General features: G+C 45.3%; 3 protein-coding genes across 5 annotated transcripts; 1 reads left to right on the top strand and 2 right to left on the bottom strand.

Annotated features, from left to right (window-relative positions):
* Positions 1 to 94: 94 nt before the first annotated feature.
* On the bottom strand, positions 95 to 1,326 carry LOC102706764 (GDSL esterase/lipase At1g74460). The gene is made up of 2 exons (XM_040525558.1): positions 885 to 1,326; positions 95 to 793 (listed from the first exon to the last, which is right to left on the bottom strand). The coding sequence occupies exons 1-2, from the start codon at positions 1,269 to 1,271 to the stop codon at positions 95 to 97; spliced, it is 1,086 nt and encodes a 361-aa protein (XP_040381492.1). The 5' UTR covers positions 1,272 to 1,326.
* Positions 1,327 to 2,603: 1,277 nt separating this feature from the next.
* On the bottom strand, positions 2,604 to 8,547 carry LOC102700806 (beta-1,3-galactosyltransferase GALT1). 3 transcript variants are annotated; one of them, XR_423588.3, is made up of 9 exons: positions 8,473 to 8,547; positions 6,327 to 7,378; positions 5,846 to 6,078; positions 5,363 to 5,644; positions 4,825 to 4,953; positions 4,570 to 4,749; positions 4,203 to 4,310; positions 3,699 to 4,021; positions 2,604 to 2,985 (listed from the first exon to the last, which is right to left on the bottom strand). XR_423588.3 is itself a non-coding variant. In XM_006655877.3 (8 exons), exons 2-8 carry the CDS (start codon positions 7,093 to 7,095, stop codon positions 3,812 to 3,814), a joined length of 1,911 nt encoding a protein of 636 aa, XP_006655940.1. In that variant the 5' UTR covers positions 7,096 to 7,378; positions 8,473 to 8,547; the 3' UTR covers positions 3,295 to 3,811. The 3 variants fall into 3 exon arrangements, 1 of the variants encoding a protein (XP_006655940.1); XR_423589.3 differs by having other exon boundaries at positions 2,604 to 2,976; XM_006655877.3 differs by lacking the exon at positions 2,604 to 2,985 and having other exon boundaries at positions 3,295 to 4,021.
* An 8,938-nt stretch (positions 8,548 to 17,485) lies between these two features.
* LOC102706486 (ATP-dependent zinc metalloprotease FTSH 6, chloroplastic) lies at positions 17,486 to 19,879 on the top strand. Its single transcript, XM_015838517.2, has 2 exons — positions 17,486 to 19,131; positions 19,222 to 19,879. The coding sequence occupies exons 1-2, from the start codon at positions 17,486 to 17,488 to the stop codon at positions 19,802 to 19,804; spliced, it is 2,229 nt and encodes a 742-aa protein (XP_015694003.2). The 3' UTR covers positions 19,805 to 19,879.
* Positions 19,880 to 20,642: the final 763 nt, after the last annotated feature.

The raw sequence follows: 20,642 nt of genomic DNA, 5'->3' as shown, positions 1-20,642 counted from the left end.
TGAACGAACGAAAGAGAAGAAAAATGTCCATACATGCGATGGATTTCTCTAAAAAAACAACAGCTCGATCGGATCATCGGAAAACCATGTGCTGCTAGGTGGAGGTGGAGTTGGCGACGACGGTGATGTTGAGCTTGCGGAGCGTCTCGAGGGCGATGAGCTCGTTGGCACGGTCGGTGGGGTGGTACTCGTCCCAGAACACGTACTGGCTGCGGTCCCTGCACAGCGTGGAGAGCGGCGTGCACGTCAGCGTGGGGCGCACCCGCCCCAGCGAGCAGCACGGCGCCCGCGAGTTGTTGAACCCGTACGCGGCGGGGCGGTCGATCACGTCCTGGAAGTAGTCGTACGCCTCCCCGAACCGGAACGTCGCGTTCGCCAGCGACGCCGACAGCCGCGCCACCGCCGCGCCGGCCTGCTCGTTGAAGCTCCGCGCCAGCGCGTTCGTCGACGCCTGGCACGCGCCGGAGGACGTCAGGTAGCGCTGCAGCGGGATGCACCCCATGGGGCCCAGCCCGAAGAAGGTGAGCCGCCGCGCGCCGAGGGAGTGGAGCAGCCTCAGCTGCGCCTCCAGGGTGGCCACCATGTACCGGACGAAGCCTTCGCCGCTGTACGTCCACGAGTCGGAGTACACCGGCAGGAGGTAGTTGTTGATGAAGTCGTTGGCGCCCATGGCCACCACGTAGTACGCCTCGCCGAACAGCTTGTCCGCCGCCTCCTTCCCCACCTTCCGCCGCATGAACTCCTGCGTCCCCATGAACAGCTCGATCTGCTTGTACAGCGAGAATCTCTGTATCTGCAGCCATTTTCAGATCGTTTCGTTTCATGCTTTCATCATCGTTACCAGAGAGAGAGAGAGAGAGAGAGCAAGACGATGATGCTCTTACGAAGAGGGAGGAGGTCTCGTTGAGGATGCCGCCGCCGCCGGAGGCGTAGTTGACGCCGCTCTTGAGGATGACGTTCTCGTCGAGGGAGGGGTCGAGGAAGGCGGCGGGGCGGGGGAGGCCCATCTTGTCGCCGACGATGTCGGCGACGGTGCGGCCGTTGCAGAAGCGGCCGTTGGGCATGCCACTGCCGAAGTCGATGCCGTACCAGGGGAGCGCCGCGCGGGCAAGGCTCTTGCTCAGGTAGTTGTTGTTCCCGACGTCCGACAGCGAGTCGCCGAAGATGAACTGCACCGGGTCGCCGCGGCACCGCCGCCCGGCCAGCCCCAGCACCGCCACCACCATCGCCACCGCGAGCTCCAGCCTCGACCTCTCATTATTGGAAACCATCTCGACCTCTCTCTCGCTCTCTCTCTCGCTCTCGCTCTCTCCGAACACTGTAGCGATCAGCGAGCAAGAACAAGCCGGTTGATCAGGAATCTGGCATGAGTCGCAGAGATTGATGGATTTTTGGAGGTTAATTAATCTGACGCTGGGACTGGGAGTTGGTCCGAGTAGCTTGGTTTGATACACCTAGCTAACCTACCTGAAAAGCGCGGCAAGGGAAAATTTTTGACGTGGGAAGGGGAGTGGTTGGTCACTTGGTTGGCCTAACGGGGTCGTGGTCGCTGTCAGCCGATCCTGCTTGCTGGCTGCACCGCAAACACTCCAACAACCGTTGTCTTAGCTTCCTTTGACGCATACACAGTTACACACAATACAGAAATGCAGAAAATGCAAGTGCATCAAGTTTGAAAATGCCTGAAATTGTGGACGTTAATATAAGATAGGATCCCCTATGTCAGCGTTACAAGATAAACGAGCCCAGCAAAATTTTCAAGTTTCAGCGGCCCAGATAAGAAGGTCTTACTGGGCCAGAAGTACGCGTCTGCAGGATCAACGGCGAGTTCGCCGAAATTTTTTAATTTTATTTACTAAATAATTTCAAAAATATATTTTTGTTTCCAAATTTATAAATCTAACCTCTTGTCGCGCTCCTAAAGTGTGGAAATAGGGATGACAAAGGGTAAATACCCATCAGATATTGGTACCTCATACCCATACCCATAAGCAAAATTTTATATCATCAAAATACCCATATCCGTCACGGGTAGAAAAATTTTCCCATACCCATATCCGCTTGGGTAAACCTTACCCGTCGGGTCACCCATATACCGCAACAGTTTAAAACAATCTAAATTATATAGTTTTCATATAGTATATTACACTAGATACGAGATACTTAAGACATCACACATTCATATAGTGTGGTGGAAAATGTATGGATGGTTTAGATACCTAGAGTTTTGGTTAATTGGTCTAGGCTAATTTGATATTGGGCTACGACGTACATTTAAACTTACGGGTATTTATTACCATGGTTAAACGGGTATAGGGATCATAAGAACGTTTCCGTACCCGCGTACCCATCGAGTGAAGGTATTTGTCCGATTACATACCCACGGGTGATACATTTAGTTCATACCCGTACCCTAATGTAGTAAATACCCATCGGGTCTCGGGTTAACAGGTCCCCGTTGCCATCTCTATGTGGAAAGGTGACGTGACAGACGGTGGGGAGAGAGCCAGGGACAGACGATGATGTACGAGCGGCAATTTTGCAATTTGGCCAAAAATATAGTTTTATAAATTATTTATTAAATAAAATTCAAAAAATTCTGAGTTCGCCGGCAGCGACGGAGGGCAGCACCTGGACGCGAAACCATCCACGTTCGGTGAACCGCACTGTATCTATGTCTCCGTCTGCCTCATCCCAGGCCACCGGACCGGAAGGAAGGAGTTAGAGCGGGTGGTGATGGAGAGCTTGCCAGATCGACATGCATGGTTGGCGCGGTGTGCAGCGGCCTCTTCTCCCTCGTGTTCTGTTCCCCAACACGCGCTGCGGCGTCGGTTCATCGCCGCCGCCATGGAACCTGAAGACGCCTGAACAAAAACAGCGAATATCGCCGGTAATGTAACCTTGTTTAGTTACTCTTCAGTACAGCTGATCGAATGGGCCCTTGTGTTCTTGTATATTCCATGTATTTTTCAGAATCTGCAAAACCTTGCATATATAAAATATACTCCCATTATCAATTAAATGCAAGGTGTTTTGGTTGTCGTAAGATAAAATTTAAATTTAATCAAATTTATAGAAAATTGTAGGAATCTCTAAAACATCAATTTACTCCTATTAATTCTATTGTTGAATATTTTTTCCATATATAGTGTTAGAAATGTTGACATGTTTTTCTATAAACTTAATCAAACTTTGTAAGATTTGACTTGGGACAAAACCACAACATCTTACGCATTTTGAAAGAGAGTGATACTAACTACACCAACGACCTTCAGAGCACACCAGCACAGAGGAGATCTGTACAGTACAACTTGGAAAAAAAAACCCATCCAGTTATGCCGTGGATAGGAAGTGGAATGTACAATGAGTAGTTGACAAATAGCTTTACATCAGATACAGCCTAGTAAAAGAATGAATGGTAAATTGGTAATACTCCCTCTGCGCCTACCCTACAAGTGTAATATGCCGATGTATCCTACATTTTTTCTAGTAAGATATGTTACAGGAAGCCACACTGCAAGCAACTAAGCAACACCTTCCTACCTATATGCCCAAATCAGAAGAAACCTACATCTTCTACAAAATATGATGGTGAGACTTCAATCTCGTTCCCGCGGAAAAAGAAAAGTGTGTGATATTCAAAACTTTGTTGCCCATTGATCCTGCAACCACCAAAATTAAGCCAGGTGCTAACTAACCTGCTCCTCTTGCATGGGTTTGTGGCATTGTGCCAAGCTTGTCGTTGGTATCAGCAGGCAATTGCTATAAGTAGCCACCAAAACACATGTTCACATTAGTACCTTCACTCTGATCACTCCTTGCAACATGTTCCTCGTTTTGTTTTCAGAAATTTGTCCCATAGGCACATCATGTCCCTTGGCTCCTGATAGTGTGCAACCACATACCCTTCCTCGCAGCCTTCAACCAAAATCCTCCCATCACTTTCGTACTTTACATCCAAGCCATCCTTCTTCATCTCGTTGATCCATATTCCCATTGCAACGTCTTCTAGTTTGAACATCTGCGGTACAACATCCAGATAGTAGGAATCAAGTTTTATGATGCCAAGAGCATATAGACAGAAGCCATCAATATTAAGCTTGTTATATTTCACAGTGACTTCGATGTTAGCAGAAACCACAGAAACTGTGTGCAATTGTTGCATAGCAACAGTGAGAACTTTTAGGGAAATCTGTCATTACCTTCAGCTCTCCTCTCCTGTGTTTCCTGTAAACTTCTTTCGCTATGTCTTGTGATATAATGTATCCTGGGCCATGTGCCCATGGAGGATAACTCTCCTCGGGCCATTCCTATTCAAGTATAGTAAAAGATTGATCTCATTGCAGAAAAGAAAACAGGGTAAAGGATTTATCACTAAACTTGTTAATCTGCCCTATTACTAACAAATCAGATGATTGAAATGTAACAGAAAATAAGTTCTAAGTTCCTAGGCATCTACTGTGTTATCATATTAGCAATATACAATGGTCCAACAGATGGGTTCTGCATGTTTCAAAATGATGGTGCGCAAAATAACTTAAATGTGGAATTAAGTTTTAAACAAATTACCTCTGGGGTTATGTACCACTTGCTATACGGATCTCGGTGAGGCTGTGACTCGGAATTGACACGACCATACAGCAACCCATGACTGATGTTTACTCGGTCTAAAGATAAAAGGATCTCATCCACACGGACAAAAGCATCATCATCTGTTTTCATCACATACTTGGCTGAAAGCACATTTGTCTAAGAGGAAAATTTAAACTGAATTAGCTGCAAATATTTCACAAAAATTACATATTGGAAAAGGAAACCACATACCCCATAGATGCATATGGCTATAGTCTTCCATAGAATCAGGCTATAATAATCAACAAAGGGCATCAATTGGATGTCTCCATATGTCCGTGCTTCATTCCAGAGTTCCTCATTCACCACCTCATTTTTATGCTTTTAACAATGGCAGAAAAGGGTAGATGAGTGTGAGCAGAGTGTCCTAATTCAAACTAGCATAACTGGTGCTGGAAAAAAGAAAGGAACAAGAAGAGTAACAAAAGCATTCTGTCACGGAATTGTTTGAGATAATAGCAGTGATGCATCAGCACATTCTACTGATAGGTAGCAGTGCACAAATTTAGCATGAAATCAACAATCAACTAAATATTTGCACGTGGAGACTGCAATTTACATAGGGAACGGTATGCTAAAATGGGTGGTATTTGCTTGCATATTTCCAGAACAAGAGCCTTTACACATAAAACCATAGAAAGTTAAGGCCTGCCAATGCCTCCAGGTATGAATCAGCGAATCACCATATAATATTATAATATGCTAGCCTGTATCGTAGTTCCATGCTTACCAGGCCAACAAAGAATCGAACTGCAGCCTTTCCCGAGCGGACAGCATCATACTGCATCCAAGTTCTGCGAACTGCCATTCTGTGTTTGAAATTGTTAGCTGTAGAAAAGATCCCAATGAAAAGATCCAGGGGTTTGTCCACAGGGACTGGTGGAGCTTTCAAAATTTCTAAATCAGTCACATGCTCAAAGTCCTCTGTTGTAGGCAAACCACTTGCTATCACAGACAACAAATTAATATCTCCTGCAATTCTTACTTCACCAACAAACCCAGGCTCCAAATCCTGGTAAAACAAACACATTTGTGAGAAAATTGCTATATGAATATATTTTAACATAAGAGTACTGAGCAGAAGAAAAGGAGTTTCAATTCTTGTTGTGTATGAACCATGGAAGAACAAACCATTTTGCACACTAAGAAAAAAGAATTGCTTACAAAATATTTCAAGACACAAAGCCAATTAGATTGCTTCAATAAGACTCACCTCCCGAAATGCAAATGAAGTGACATGTTTCCCATCTACTGTCATATGGATCCCATGTGCTCCAACACGAAGAATTGCTATAGCAAGATATCCTTGTCTGAAGGGAAAATATTTGCCAGATTTTGTGTTCTTTTTCCAGGCAGGTTGTATGCTAACATTGGAATTTAACTTAGCAGCCCAGGTTTCTTTTATATCTTTGCCCACCATGCTGCCGCATTTTTCTAAGTCATCCACTGTAAAACAATAGAACACAATGTATCTATGTGAAGCTCAAGTGCAAGAGAGGAATGAACTATTTGCCAAGACATCAATCAATTTTGTTGAACAAAACTCCAGGGCTAAAAATGATGCAAAATACAATTATATAGCAATATCAAAAGCTTCACACAAAAAAATTCGGTTTTTTTGTAGCAATCATTAAAAGTAAGTACAGTACTTTATCATGTCCATAGGAAGATACAGACAACTGGAACAAATGTACCTTTTGCAGTGTCCTTAGCATCTGAATCAGTATGTGGGCAACGATCTTCAGAACCCCAATCATCAGCTATGGTCCATGTATTTTGGACTATAACAGGATCTTCTGTAAGTTTGTCACCAAGAAGACGGACATTGTAGTGAAGCACAATTGGAGGATCTGGTTCACCAGGCACAGTAGCCCCAGTTAATTCTATCTTGAAATTACCCAGAAGACCACCGGGAGTACCGATCATAGTTATTGAAGAGCCCTGGATCAGTCCACAAGGAATCTTCAAAACAAATCTGTCACCTAACCTTGTAGCATTCATTCTTCGAATGGAATATGGGCATTGCTTCTCTTTACTCTTTTGCTGAGTGCTACCATTGGCAGAAACAACAGAGTCATCATATTCAAGGGCTGCATTTAGCTTCCTCCATGCAACTCCAGCTTCCTTGATTGCTTCAACTCCATCTGGTAGGATGTGCGCATGACTTACTAGGTCTTTTAAATGATTCCAAGAATGCAAAGACTGCAGCTCTCTATCAGAGAGATTCCTTGTTATGGAAAGGTTTGAAGCTAACAATTCTGTTGATATTACTTGAGAGATGTTCTGTGGATTCTGAACTGCAGGTGGGTTTGGAACATCCAGCCAATTTAGTGGGGCTGTGCTATTTTGTTGGAATACATACTGAAGAGATTTTTCTGCAAGTGGGCTATCCAATATAACATATCTTAGAATCAAGATAATGAACAAAGATACTATGACAAAGCCACCATGCCATTTCTTCATCACTCAACCCGTTTTAGCTAGTGTTGATGTCTAAAATCAATATGCTTTCATCCTAACGTATCCATACCATAACCATGAAAATCCAAATCCAGAAACAAACCATCCAAGCAAGCAAGTTAAATCAATTCCTGCTCAACCGTCATCCTGGTTTATTACTCCGCAGCACCTTGAAGGTCACAGTCTATGACAACAAATAACTGTATCAGCAAAAAAACTGTGGCAGCTCGGTGTGTCCTCTGACCAAAAGAAGCAGCGCAACCCAAATAGGAATGTGCTTTATATCCTGTCAATCAAGAAGGTGCATGCCCATTAATGGTATTTAGCAAATGAAATGCTAATGTTGATTGCATTAATGGCACACATGATACACTCTACAAAATGTTTATACACATCCATGGTGCTATGCTACAAATCGTGCGTATACATCATAACCAGTCCCAAATGAAAGACTAACGGAACCGATTGCTACAGACTCTTCCAACCACATGGACCCTATCGGCGAAAGTACAAGATAACAAGCGTCAAAACCGCATCATGCTCTGGAATTGTTATGACATGGCATACTTGTTGTCCAATTAAATACCCCATATTTAGAAGGTAGAAGCTCCCACTGAACGAACGTCAACCAAGCAGTGCAGCACTGAGCAAGCTAATTGCTTCAAAAGAGCAAGTGAGGGCGAAATCACAGCAAAAAAAAAGTAACAAAAAGAACAGAATTGCATCATTTTTAACCGGGGAAATCAGCAGAAAACAGTAGTACTTAGGAAACCATAAAGTAACCGAGCTCCAATTGCAAGATGTTCCCAGGTTGAGAAAACAGTTACATCCACTAATCATGCGGTCAAAATTAAGCAAGACTAAATCCATCCAGACAAAGGCTAGAGAGATCACGAAAAGGTTCAAACTTCAAAACAAACGAAGGAAGGAAAAAAACAGCTAAACAAGAGAGGAGAAAAGTAAATTCTCAAAATCTGCGGAAGTTTCACGAAATTGGAGCCGCGAATCTAGCGTCAAACCCCCCATCACACCCACGAGCTCCCACCGACACCCCTCTTTTGGTGGCGGAGAGTGACACCACTCATGCACTAACTCCACGTCAATGCGCAGATCACCGCACCGGAACCGCCCCTCTCCTCCAACGAATCTGGCGCGCGAAAGGCGAGACCCACAAGCGGGATCAGATACGAAGAAGCAACGGAAAAGCTCACGAGCAAGCAAGCAGGCAAGCGAGGGGAGCCAACTCGCCCGCACCCCCAAATTCCACCACAGAATCTCGCCAGCCCCGGCGGCAGCCGACTCAAAAACCGACCTCGCCACCGCCACCGCCGCGGCCGAGCCCCCGCAATACAATTCGAACGGAATGCGCGAGCCACTCACCAGTAACCAGCCAGCCAGACACCACCACCGAGGTCGGAGGCGAAGCAAGCCCTCCTCCTCCGCCGCCGCTCCAGCTCGCCGCGGCAGCGAGAACCGACAGGAAGAAGCACAGCACAGGGGCTCCGGAGCCAGCGGGAGGTGGCAGTGGCGGTAGTACTGGGCCGAACGGGGAGCAAAAGGCGCACGGGGAGCTCGAACCTTGGGCGGCCGGAGGGAGAGAGGAAGAAGACGAGGCAAGGCAAGGCGAGGCGGCTTCGAGTCCACGCCACGGACGAACGCACGCACCGACCGGCCGAGCAACCAGTGCCGCCGCGGGATGGATTCCGCTTGATTTTTCGACGGGAAGAGTCGCGGTCACCGCGCGTGGGGGGCCTGGGGGCGGGGGGGGGGGGGGGGGGGGGGGGGGGGGGGAGCTGGATTGGGTGGGTGGGTGACGGACCGAGCGACCGACCGGGATGTGCTTGCTGCTCGGGCTCGCCAAGCCGCACGCTGGCTTTGACCCGCCGCCCGCCGCGAGGTGTGCGACACGAGCAGTCCGGGCATGGACGAGAGGAGGTGCCCGTGGCGGTCGGAGCACGGAGCGAGACGTGCGCGCGTGGGACAGGCTGGGAAGAAGAAAAAAGAGGTTGAAGTCGAACTCGTAGAGGTCATCGTCCAGCCAACAATATATTTATAAATAATATTAATATATATATATATATATATATGTCCTAGTGTATAAAAACTAACACTGAAAAATAAAATTCGATAAAAAAACCCTAAAATTCACTCTACATTTAATAATCATAAGAAAAAATGGAGCTGATATTGTTGATGAATCAAACTAAACTGGATTTTTAGTTTACGAGCTTAATAAGCGAGCTCACAAGTTGCTTGTTTAGCTCGTAATACTAAATATTACTATGTTTTTATATTTAGAATTGTTAACTAGTACTTAGCGACATAATCATACCCAAACTATTATTATATTATTATATATTTAGTGAGTTCTTTATTATTTAGCGTATATTCTTATGTTATATGATAAAATTATAAATTATAAAGATAATTTAAATTAGATATAACTCATTAACGAGCATAACTAAGTCAACTTATGAGTCGAACCTAGACTTTTATCTATTAATTAATGTTAACTAAGGTCTTGTTCAGTTGAAAAAAAAATTTGGAAGAGAAGTCATATCGGCGCGTATGGTCACATATTTGAAGTATTAAACATAGTCTAATTATAAAAAAATTAGATTCCGCCTGTAAACCACGAGACGAATCTTTTGAATCTAATTAATCCGTTAATAGCACATATTGATTACTGTAGTACTTATGAATAATTATGTATTAATTAGGTTCAAAAGATTTATCTCACGATTCTCTCATAATTATATAATTAGTTTTAATGTTCATGTATATTTATTTCTGTCCATGTCCATGTTATGTTTTTGGAACTAACACGAAGGATGGGATTTCCCTTGCTTTTTTTTTTCCCTTCACCTCGAGCCGTGCGCACGCGCGTGATGGCTCGCGTGCCCTTCTTTTCCGAGTCGTGCGCTTCCTTGCGTGCTGCCAAGTGAAGTACCGAAGCGCGACACACGTGTTGCACACAGACGCGAGGAATTTCTTCCGGTGCAGCTAGCGCCTAGCAGCGGGAGTCGCAACCTGATCGGGTACGTACGTGAAGACATGCGACGTCGTAGGTGCGATCAGGTTGGCGCGGCTTGCCATGCAGCGATCGATGTTGCTGCGTCTCTTTCTCGGTTAGCCAGGCCGAGACCCAGCTAGTTAATTCCGAGTTGCCTTGCAGGCCTGGTCTTTTGGTGGGAACTGGTCCATCGTTTAGTCGTCACAAAGCAAAGCGACGCGCGCTTTTACTTTACTTGACTTTAAAATCCTTTTCCAAAGGTTAATACTAGGGTTAATTCTAGGGTTATTTAGGCCATGGCCAACGCTCCATTGAGCGCAGTGACTTCAAGCCTTCATGTCGAGGGACTCATCAGGTTAAAGAATTTTTAAATGAAAATAGACAGAATTGAATTGTTTCGTTTGAAAATCCTATAAATTTTTTGTGTTCCGAAGAGATTCTAGAGGTGTGCCATCGTGTTAGTTAGAACAGTGGTCTCACGAGTCTGCACAAAGCCTACAGAGACCACGATTGCCTCGGCGGCTCAGCCCGCCATGGAATGGTGAAGCCAAAGCTTGAGGTCATGGGCTGGACAAGTCGGATGTCGCACCAAACACTCATGTCAGGTTGCCCATTACCAGATCTAACGAATTGTAGTTAGAATTGGATCTGACAAGCCCGTATTGCTAAGTTGCACCGTCACTATCAAGGTAATCATCGTTCGCTGCTGACGCTACACCATTGACTCTCATTACGTCGTCTATGGCTAGATTTGGCAAGCCCATGTCTAGATCTACCGAGTCCATGCTGCTGTGGGAGGAGAGATAAAAGTGCGACATAGACTAGGGAGATGGAGAAATTTGCGTGGGGACAAAAATATAGAGAAGTTGAGGGACTAACAGGACCCTCTAGGTATTAAGGACATAAACTTGGATATTATGGAAGGACCTAATATCAATTAAATAGGTAGAAGTGAGGCTTCGAATTCAGGTCGGCTAGCGGTATTAAGGGCATACATGTAGATCTTTTTTGTTATCCCTAATGTTTAAAATGTTAAAGTTTCAATCGATTCAATAATATTAAATATTACAAGGGCTGAGATATAAATAACCAAGGCTTGAAGTACAAAATATCCTTTGCAGTAATCTCCATTGTGGATGGTGTAATCTTTGTGTGCCCTTAGACTACGTGTCATCTTGTGACCATACACGTCCTTGTAAATACTCTTTCTATTTATCAATAACCATCCACACTGATCAACATGTAGTAGAGTTATTACTCTAAGAAGTTTTAGAGTCTAAAACTTGTATAAAAACATCTTCACTTATGACATGCATCTCTCTGGAGATACGACATACAACCAGTTAAATATAACCCTATGTATATAAGTTTATCCATACAAGTTTATATTGTAAAGATATATATCAAAGACAGTTTGTCCTTCATTTTTTTTTATATTTCATTACAAAGATAATTTTTTTCTTCTGCGCGCGCGTAATTGGTGGAGAGAAAGGAATATAGGATGAGCTATAAGCATCACATTAGTTGGTTGCTGGTGTTAGATCGATCAGTGGACAACAGGGCCCAGACTCGAGGTCTATTTCATGAAGGAAAACGGTAGAACTGATGTGGATATTCTAAAGATGTCAACGTATGATGCAAGTATGCAATCTCCACACTCATAAAAAAACGAAAAAGAGAACTGCCAGTGCACTGGTAGCTGCACCAAACGTGCTTTCAAAAACCGGAGCATAGTGATGCTGTAGGGAGAAAGGACTAGCAGCGGGACACTTGCCAGTTGGATTGCCTATTTGATAGTGAATTATGTTTAAGGGCAGGACGGTCCAATTCCGTTCATCTCCTTCACTGAACATATAGTTTGTCCTTATATTTGTCAATTTCAACTCCTTGTCATGAAATTGACAAATTGGTTTCTTTACGAGGACAAATTAATTGGTGCTTACCATCGACTGATGTCGACACATTTGTCCCGAAAACCGGTGTGCCTTAGGTTGCGTTGCGTTCGGTATAGGATAATTTATCCAGCACAAAAACCAAAAACCATAGTAATAGATTAGTACATAATTAATTAATTATTAACTAGAAAAATTAGAAAATAGATTAATGTGATTTTTAAAAGGCAACTGTACTATAGAAAATTTTCAGAAAAAATATACCGTTTAGCTGTTCAGAAATCGTGCGCATAAAAAATAAGGAAATCTGGATAAATAGGAGGAGATGCCGAACGCGGTCTTAGAGCAAGACTAATAATATAACAAACAAGCTGACTATAAGACTCTCTATAGTCTTCTCTTATCCCACTCATATACTAGTTAGTTATTCATCATTAATGTAAGACTCACATGTCTCTCTCCTAAGTTTCATGGTTTTTTATCCAAGCTGGCTATAAGCTTATAGCACGCTTCTTCTCTCCTCCACTTTCTCCTTTATATCAGCATTTAGCCTGTTTATAGCCTGCTATTATACTTAGTCAGCCGGACAGTTTTCAATGAACCACTGTATGCCAAATGTAACGTATCAGTTGCATTATTTTCCTTTTTAAGCGCGCATAAATGTTTATTGATAGGGATGAGCATGCATATAAAGTCAAGGGATCAGGATCAACTGCTCTTTCGTCACCAGAGATCGACGTCCACAAGTTTAAGGCCCTGATTAGTTCCAAAAACATCACATCTAATTTTTAGACATCTAAATAGAGCGTTAAATATACATGAACATTAAAACTAATTACACAGTTATAAAGGAAATCGTAAGACGAATCTTTTGAAACTAATTAGTACGTGATTAGCCATAAGTGCTACAGTACCTATATGTGCTAATGACAGATTAATTAGGTTCAAAAGATTCGTCTCGTAGCTTCTTGGTGGAATCTATAATTTATTTTATAATTAGACAAAGTTTAATACTTCAAACGTGTGTTTGTATATCTGATGTGATGTTTTGCAAACTAAACAAGGCCTAATTAGGGTCTTATAGCTGCTACTAATTGCAGATTATTGCTGCCTCAGTACAGAACTCAGATTCAGATAGTTAACGAATTAATAACCAGACGCTAACGTGCTTGCCTTGATGATGCCCAATGGCAAGTGACAGAATTCAACGCAAAAACCATGCATGCCTTTTTCCAATCATTTTTCTTCAGAACAATAAGGACATTGAAAATTTGAAATTTCCACTGACAGTTAAAATATCTTAGGGATCCAAGTGCGCCCAATTTAGAAACGCAATTTCTGGTCAAGAACTGGGGGGGCACTAATTTCCATTGCCAAGGCTTTCTTACTCTTTACTTGTCAAATTTGGTCTCTTCTTTTCCTGTTTCGATAACATATACGACCAGCTTGCAACGGCATTGCTTTTCGTGAGTAGTAGCATCATTTAAATAGTCGCGGGTATTTCGTGGTAGAATTAAGAAGAGAATTCGCGGTCAAACCTCGAGTTTTAAATTGGTAGAATTGGGTAGCCATATGCAAGATAACGATGGGAGAATGCGTTTTTGATTCGCTCGAGATGAAGAACCGGGTCAGGGACGCCATCGATCTGAAAAGTCCCTGGAGGAAGTCATGGTACCTCCAGCCTGGAGAGGAAGCGAGGAATTTGCGGTTCAAAGTGAACAGGAAGTGCGTAGCTCCGCCTCCGGTGGTAGGGATGGCAATTTTTTCACCGGGGCCGCCATCCGATCCCCAGGACCTGCCCCAATGGGTCATGATGGGCAAAAGTTTTCCCCGCGAGCTTCCTGTAGGACCCTAAAATATAATAGCACATTATAAATTTAGTCCAATAGACTATATTATCAGGGATGGAATCACTCTTGTGATGGTGGTGTCAGCTGACATCAATGGATTTTCATCAGTATTCCTCTTAATCTATCATGGGTGACACTACTAGTCCAATTACTATAAGTCTATGACATCATCCATCCGCCCCTTTTATTGCTAAAGCATATATAAACCATAACTCTAGTTTTTCAATCTCCGTTCTCTCCTCTTCTCTCGCTACCGCCGCCGACCCGCAGTTCCCATCTCGGCATCATCTCTTGACCTCTCTGCTGGCGCCACTCCTCTCTACCACAGCCCGTGCTGTTCATCGGCTCTATGCCCGTCGCTGGCGTAGCTTTCGTCATCGCCAGCCGCTGCCTCCATGCTCGTTGCAGCGTCGTTCCCTCGTTGTCCACCCACAGGGCTCCGGTCAAGGTTGGAGCCGTTTTTGCCAAACTTGTCCCTAATATGTCCCGTTGTCAACCCTAAAAGTGGATTTAGAATACATTAAAAACATTACTATGTTTTTGATAAAGTGAAAACATTTTGGACTCTGAAACAGAGGGTATTTTCAAAAAAAAAATGATCTCACGTGAAAAACACTTCTGTTTTCTTTACATAAACCGTGAGCAATAGTATGGCAAATTGGCAAGTGCTGTAATAACATCTCTAATCAGGAAGGGGCAACGGTGTTTTACTATGTCAAGTCAAGATGGGTGTGTACTGTGCAATGTTGTTTCCACGATGGGTTTTCAATCAGCAATGAGGTGACCAAAATATTTAGTTTTAAAATGAATTTTAATTAACTTCTTTGTTTTATATTATAAGTCATTTTGTGTTTATCAAAATTTATGGAAAAAATATATTAACATGTACAACACAAAATATTTTTCTTAAATTCATCATTGAATATTTTATAGTATATCGATTTTGTGTTGAAAATATTACTATATCTTTTCGTAAACCTGGTCAAACTTAATAGTTTTAACTTAGGACAAGCCTAAAGTGTCATATACTCCATCTAGTTTTAATTGATAACATCGTTGATTTTTATACACACATTTAACTATTTATCTTATTAAAAACATACACAATTAGTATTTTTATCATGATTTAATCTATTGCTTAAGTTACTTTAAGCATAGCTTATGGTTTTATATAGTTATACATATTTTTTCAATCCGACGAATAGTTAAACATGTGCCAAAAATTTAACGATGTTATCTATAAAATAAGAGCTTTTTTAATATCTTTTAAAATATATCTTGATGTACCATATTGATGTACCATATTTTTTAAGTGTAAAATTTTGGTACCTACACTAAAATTTTTAGTATCTCAAGATACTTTTCAAGAACTATAAAAGCCTATAAAATAAACTAGAGGGGGTAATATGAAATGGATGGTGTATTATTTTTTATAAGTTTTAAAGAATAAAAAAGAACTTCCAGTTGATTTCTGACTTTGATTTAGTTCAATTCGTGAAAGTGTGACATGCAACAAACCCATGGCCACGCAAGGAGTGGCCTTGCGTGGAGGTCATCTCAATTGGTTTTTTTCTCTCCCTGTAACTAATAAACTCTGCACTTGGCCCAACAGTTGAATCGAGCTATTAAGCCTTTTGAGTAGCCTGGCCATAATTTTCAAGCCCAGAACTGCCACTACTGAGCCTCAGCTGCTCCAGACATCGCAGCCGGGCCAATTGCTGTTTGGCCCAGGTATGTTAACTGAAGCAATCTACAAAAACCAAAATAAACGGACGACGATGATAAAAATCCATGGAACCTTCGGGACAGTTTGGTTTAGGATGAAAATTGGTCTTATCAAAACTTTGTTATCATAACGGTGTTATTCAAACATTTGGTTTGATGCTAAATTTTGGCAATACCTTTGGCTAGAAGCAAAATATAACTATGAGACTATGATTTGGTTTAGTTTAGCCTCAAACTAAATATTGATAGTGACAAATTTTGTTATGGGCATGTTTTGGTAACTGTAATTTTGGACTCAAACCAAACCAACCCAGTGAAATTTATCAAAGTTGCAGCAACAGGTAGCAAAACGACACGAAATCCAGTTCAGTGGCCACAATGTATCACACGTGCCGCCTTCACTTCTACAGTATTATGTGGTTGCTCAATTTGTTAGAGTTTACGAGGAATATATAAATTATAAATTAGTTGAATTTATAACATATATTAAGGTATTGATAAAATCAAGCTCCATCGTATGCTCTTTTAAATAGAGATGCGAATTTGTGTTGTAAATGTACACTATAATTTTGTTGGACCAAGGAGGAGCGACTGCAATCAGTTCTCCCAAATATAGTTATTCACTAAACTTTCTTAACAAATATTGTCTCATGTCGTTATCAAGTTTACATCTCATCTTATATCATTTGCTTTCACATTTTGGCTACCAATGGTGATTTCGGGTCGGTTTCTATTACACATCTTGTTTCCAAAATAAACCCATCAAAATTCTTTACTATAATCTAAACAGTATCCAAATTTATCTCCAGTAATCCATTACCAACGTTCGATAACTCTAAGGGCTGGTTTAGTTTACCAATATGTGTGTATAACAAATTTTGTCACCGCCAATATTCGGTTCAAAGCTAAAACAAGCCAAATCATAGTTTGATAGTTTTATTTAGCTTATAGCCAAAGGCATTGCTAAAATTTCATACCAAACCAAAATGTTTGAGTAACACTGTTATAATGACTAATCATGTAAGATCAATTTTATAATTGAACCAAAATAACCCTAAAATCTTCCTCTGAAAAAATAGAAAAAAAAAGTAACAAACCAAACCCAAGTTGCACATCTCAACCTTAGTACCAAAACAGGTCCGATCGTGCTGGAATTTTGAAATTTTGGTCGTTTTAAAAAACTTATTTTATAGATAGATCCTAAAAAAACTTATTGCACAAATGGACATTTTTGACTACGTCAATGTCATTGGTGCCGTCGTTGCATAGGACATCGTCTTTCCGCCGCATGAACATAACATAACATTATCACTTAGAGAAAGACGCCAATGTTATTAGAGCCGTTCTATACAACGACGGCGCCAATGACATTGGCACGGTCAAAAATATTACAATAATTTTTTTTAAGAATCTATTTATAAAATAAGTTTTTTAAAAGGATGTAACGTCAGAATTGCGGTCTGATCGTGGGCGTGGCGAGCCCACCCACATGTGCGGCACGGCGGCGGGCGACAACAAAAACGGCCGGACGGAGATGCCGCTAGAGCTTACCAGCTTCGACTACACGAGCGGGGGCCAGCGACCGCGCGCGCGAGAGCCACCCAATTGGTGGCCCTCCGGATTTCGCAGAATTTATCCGTAACGTTTTTCTCCAGATGCTACCAGAAGCACAACCAGGCCAGGCCATGCCATGCGTGACGACAAATTCGACACGAAGCTGCCGGAGAAATCCTCACGAAACCCAGCGATGAACCGAACCGAACCGAACAGTTTTCAGGGCCTGGATGATCAAGCAAGAGTGACGACTTGCCACGTTGCGAATCTCTACGAATTTCCCACATCTTTTGATGCTGTTTATTATTTGTCATTTATAAATATGTTTATAAATATGCCGTTTGGTTTTGTACCTTCGTATGCCAAACATTCAACAGAAAATCCAGAGCTGGAAGCTCCTCTATTTAAACCGGGAATCGTCGTACAGTTCCCTCCAAAATCCTACAGAGCTGGAAGCTACGACTGGGAAGAGTTTGCTCAGTTGTGATCGGTGCGCGAGAAGTAATTTGAGTTGCCTGAGTGACGGGTCCACTTCAGCCATGTCGCTGACGACGACGGCGAGCCGGCTGCCGATCTGCACGGCGCAGGGCGGCGGCGGCGGCGTCGGCAAGGAGAAGCGGCCGTCGCTGCCTGCAAAGACCGCGACGAAATCGTCGTCGGACGCCGCCGGACTGAGCAGGAGGCGGCTGCTGCAGTCGGCCACGGCCGGCCTCGGGCTCGGGATCGGCTTGCCGGCGGCGAGGCAGGCTCGGGCTGAGGGGCCGGCGCTGGCGCCGGAGGAGGTGACGTCGAACAGGATGTCGTACTCAAGGTTCCTGGAGTACCTCAACGCCGGCGCGGTCAAGAAGGTGGACTTCTTCGAGAACGGGACGGTGGCCGTCGCCGAGGTGGACGACCAGGCGTCGCTGTCGAGGGTGCACCGCGTCAAGGTGCAGCTCCCGGGGCTCCCCGCCGAGCTGGTCCGGAAGCTCCGGGAGAAGGGAGTCGACTTCGCGGCGCATCCGGTGGAGCCCAACGGCGGGCTGATGCTGCTGGACCTCCTCGTCAACTTCGGATTCCCTCTCCTCTTCATCGCCTCGCTCTTGTGGCGGTCGGCGACCATGAACAACCCCGGCGGCGGCGGGCCTAATCTGCCGTTCGGGCTCGGCAAGTCCAAGGCCAAGTTCCAGGTGGAGCCCAACACCGGCATCACGTTCGACGACGTCGCCGGCGTGGACGAGGCGAAGCAGGACTTCCAGGAGATCGTGCAGTTCTTGAGGTTCCCGGAGAAGTTCACGGCGATCGGGGCGAGGATCCCCAAGGGCGTGCTGCTGGTCGGGCCGCCGGGGACGGGGAAGACGCTGCTGGCGAGGGCGATCGCCGGGGAGGCTGGTGTCCCCTTCTTCTCGCTGTCCGGCTCGGAGTTCATCGAGATGTTCATCGGCGTTGGCGCGTCGCGGGTGCGCGACCTGTTCAACAAGGCCAAGGCCAACGCGCCGTGCCTCGTCTTCATCGACGAGATCGACGCCGTCGGGCGGCAGCGCGGCACGGGCATCGGAGGCGGGAACGACGAGAGGGAGCAGACGCTGAACCAGCTGCTCACCGAGATGGACGGGTTCGGCGGAGACAGCGGCGTCATCGTGATCGCGGCCACCAACCGGCCGGAGATCCTCGACGCCGCGCTGCTCCGCCCGGGCCGCTTCGACCGGCAGGTGTCCGTCGCCCTCCCTGACGTGCGCGGCCGGGAGGAGATCCTCCGGGTGCACAGCGCCAACAAGCGCCTCGACCCCGACGTGTCCCTCGGCGTGGTCGCCATGCGCACCCCCGGGTTCAGCGGCGCCGACCTCGCCAACCTCATGAACGAGGCCGCCATCCTCGCCGGCCGCCGCGGCAAGGACCGCATCACCGTCAATGAGATCGACGACTCCATCGACCGCATCGTCGCCGGCCTCGAGGGCACCAGCATGACCGACGGCAAGAGCAAGATGCTCGTCGCCTACCACGAGATCGGCCACGCCGTCTGCGCGTAAGTACACCTCCCCATTCTCCCCCCTCTCCTCTCACCCCGTTTCCTTCCCATCTCACGGCGAGGACGAACGCTCACTCCGACGTGCAGGACGCTGACACCGGGGCACGACGAGGTCCAGAAGGTGACGCTGATCCCGCGGGGGCAGGCGCGGGGGCTCACGTGGTTCCTCCCCGGCGAGGACCCGGCGCTGGTGTCGAGGCAGCAGCTCTTCGCGAGGATCGTGGGCGGGCTCGGCGGGCGCGCCGCGGAGGAGGTGATCTTCGGCGAGCCGGAGGTGACGACCGGCGCGGCGGGGGACCTGCAGCAGGTGACGCAGGTGGCGCGGCAGATGGTGACGGCGTTCGGCATGTCGGAGATCGGGCCGTGGGCGCTCGCGGAGCCCGCGGCGCAGAGCGGCGACGTGGTGCTGCGGATGCTGGCGAGGAACTCCATGTCCGAGAAGCTCGCCGCCGACGTGGACAGGGCCGTGAAGGCCATCGTCGACGAGGCCTACGAGGTGGCCAAGGCGCACGTCAGGCGGAACCGCGCCGCCATCGACCAGCTGGTCGACGTGCTCATGGAGAAGGAGACGCTCGGCGGCGGCGAGTTCAGGGCGATCTTGTCGGAGCACGTTGACATCGGCAAGGCGCAGCGGGAAACGGCAGCTCGGACAGAGCTGGCCACTGCTTGAAACTTCATACAATCTCACACTCCTATTTCAGAGCAGTAGTACACTAGCCATGGTAGTATTTTAAAGTGTAGTGAAATTCACATAGCATAATGTAATGTAAATATGCAAGTGTAAGATAGCTGTACATTATATTTACTCGTATACTACACTTGCTGGAAATACTTTTTTTTTTCCAAATGCAACTATGCAAACAGGAGGTCCAGCCCGTTTCGCTTGTTCTATCGATTTTTGATGGCATTTTCCTTCGTCCCAAAACAAATCAACTTTTTAGTTTTTAGATACAATGGTTGTAGCCGTCCTACACAGAATTTCTTTCCCTTACAACCTGCATGCTATGCATACCCGTTCTTGATGGATGCCACCTGGACAAGAAAAGCATCCAACGATGCACGCCACGAGCACGAGCTGGAAAGAGCACTCGGCTTGCTTGCCTTGGCGGCTTGGCTTCTTCTTTCTTCTCGGCTCAGCCCCCAGCTCGTCTTGGAAGCAGAAGAGGCATGAAACCAATCACGCGAAAAGAACGTCTTGCTCTATTGCATTGTCGCCAAATCACCAGGATGTCATCGCCGCCGCTGTACAATGTCGCCGCCGCCACACCACAGCCACCACCACCAAGGTAGGAGGGCACGAGGAAGAAATCGAAAATACAACATTTAATTGAACCATAAGGTGAAAAGCAATTTATATATAAAGAAGCCTCATTTCTAATTCTTGAGATAGATCACAGAACAACCATGACCCTTACAGTAGGATTTTCCCCAAATATGTTCAGTCAGAGTGCAATCCATTGCATTTCATTGGGGTGAAATATTGTGATTTGTGAATCTTACCCGGCTTA

This window comes from Oryza brachyantha, chromosome 6 (genome assembly GCF_000231095.2).
Source record: "Oryza brachyantha chromosome 6, ObraRS2, whole genome shotgun sequence".
Classification (NCBI taxonomy): domain Eukaryota; kingdom Viridiplantae; phylum Streptophyta; class Magnoliopsida; order Poales; family Poaceae; genus Oryza; species Oryza brachyantha.
The sequence above is the reverse complement of the archived record's forward strand: the minus strand, read 5'-3'. Positions and strand labels throughout refer to the sequence as shown.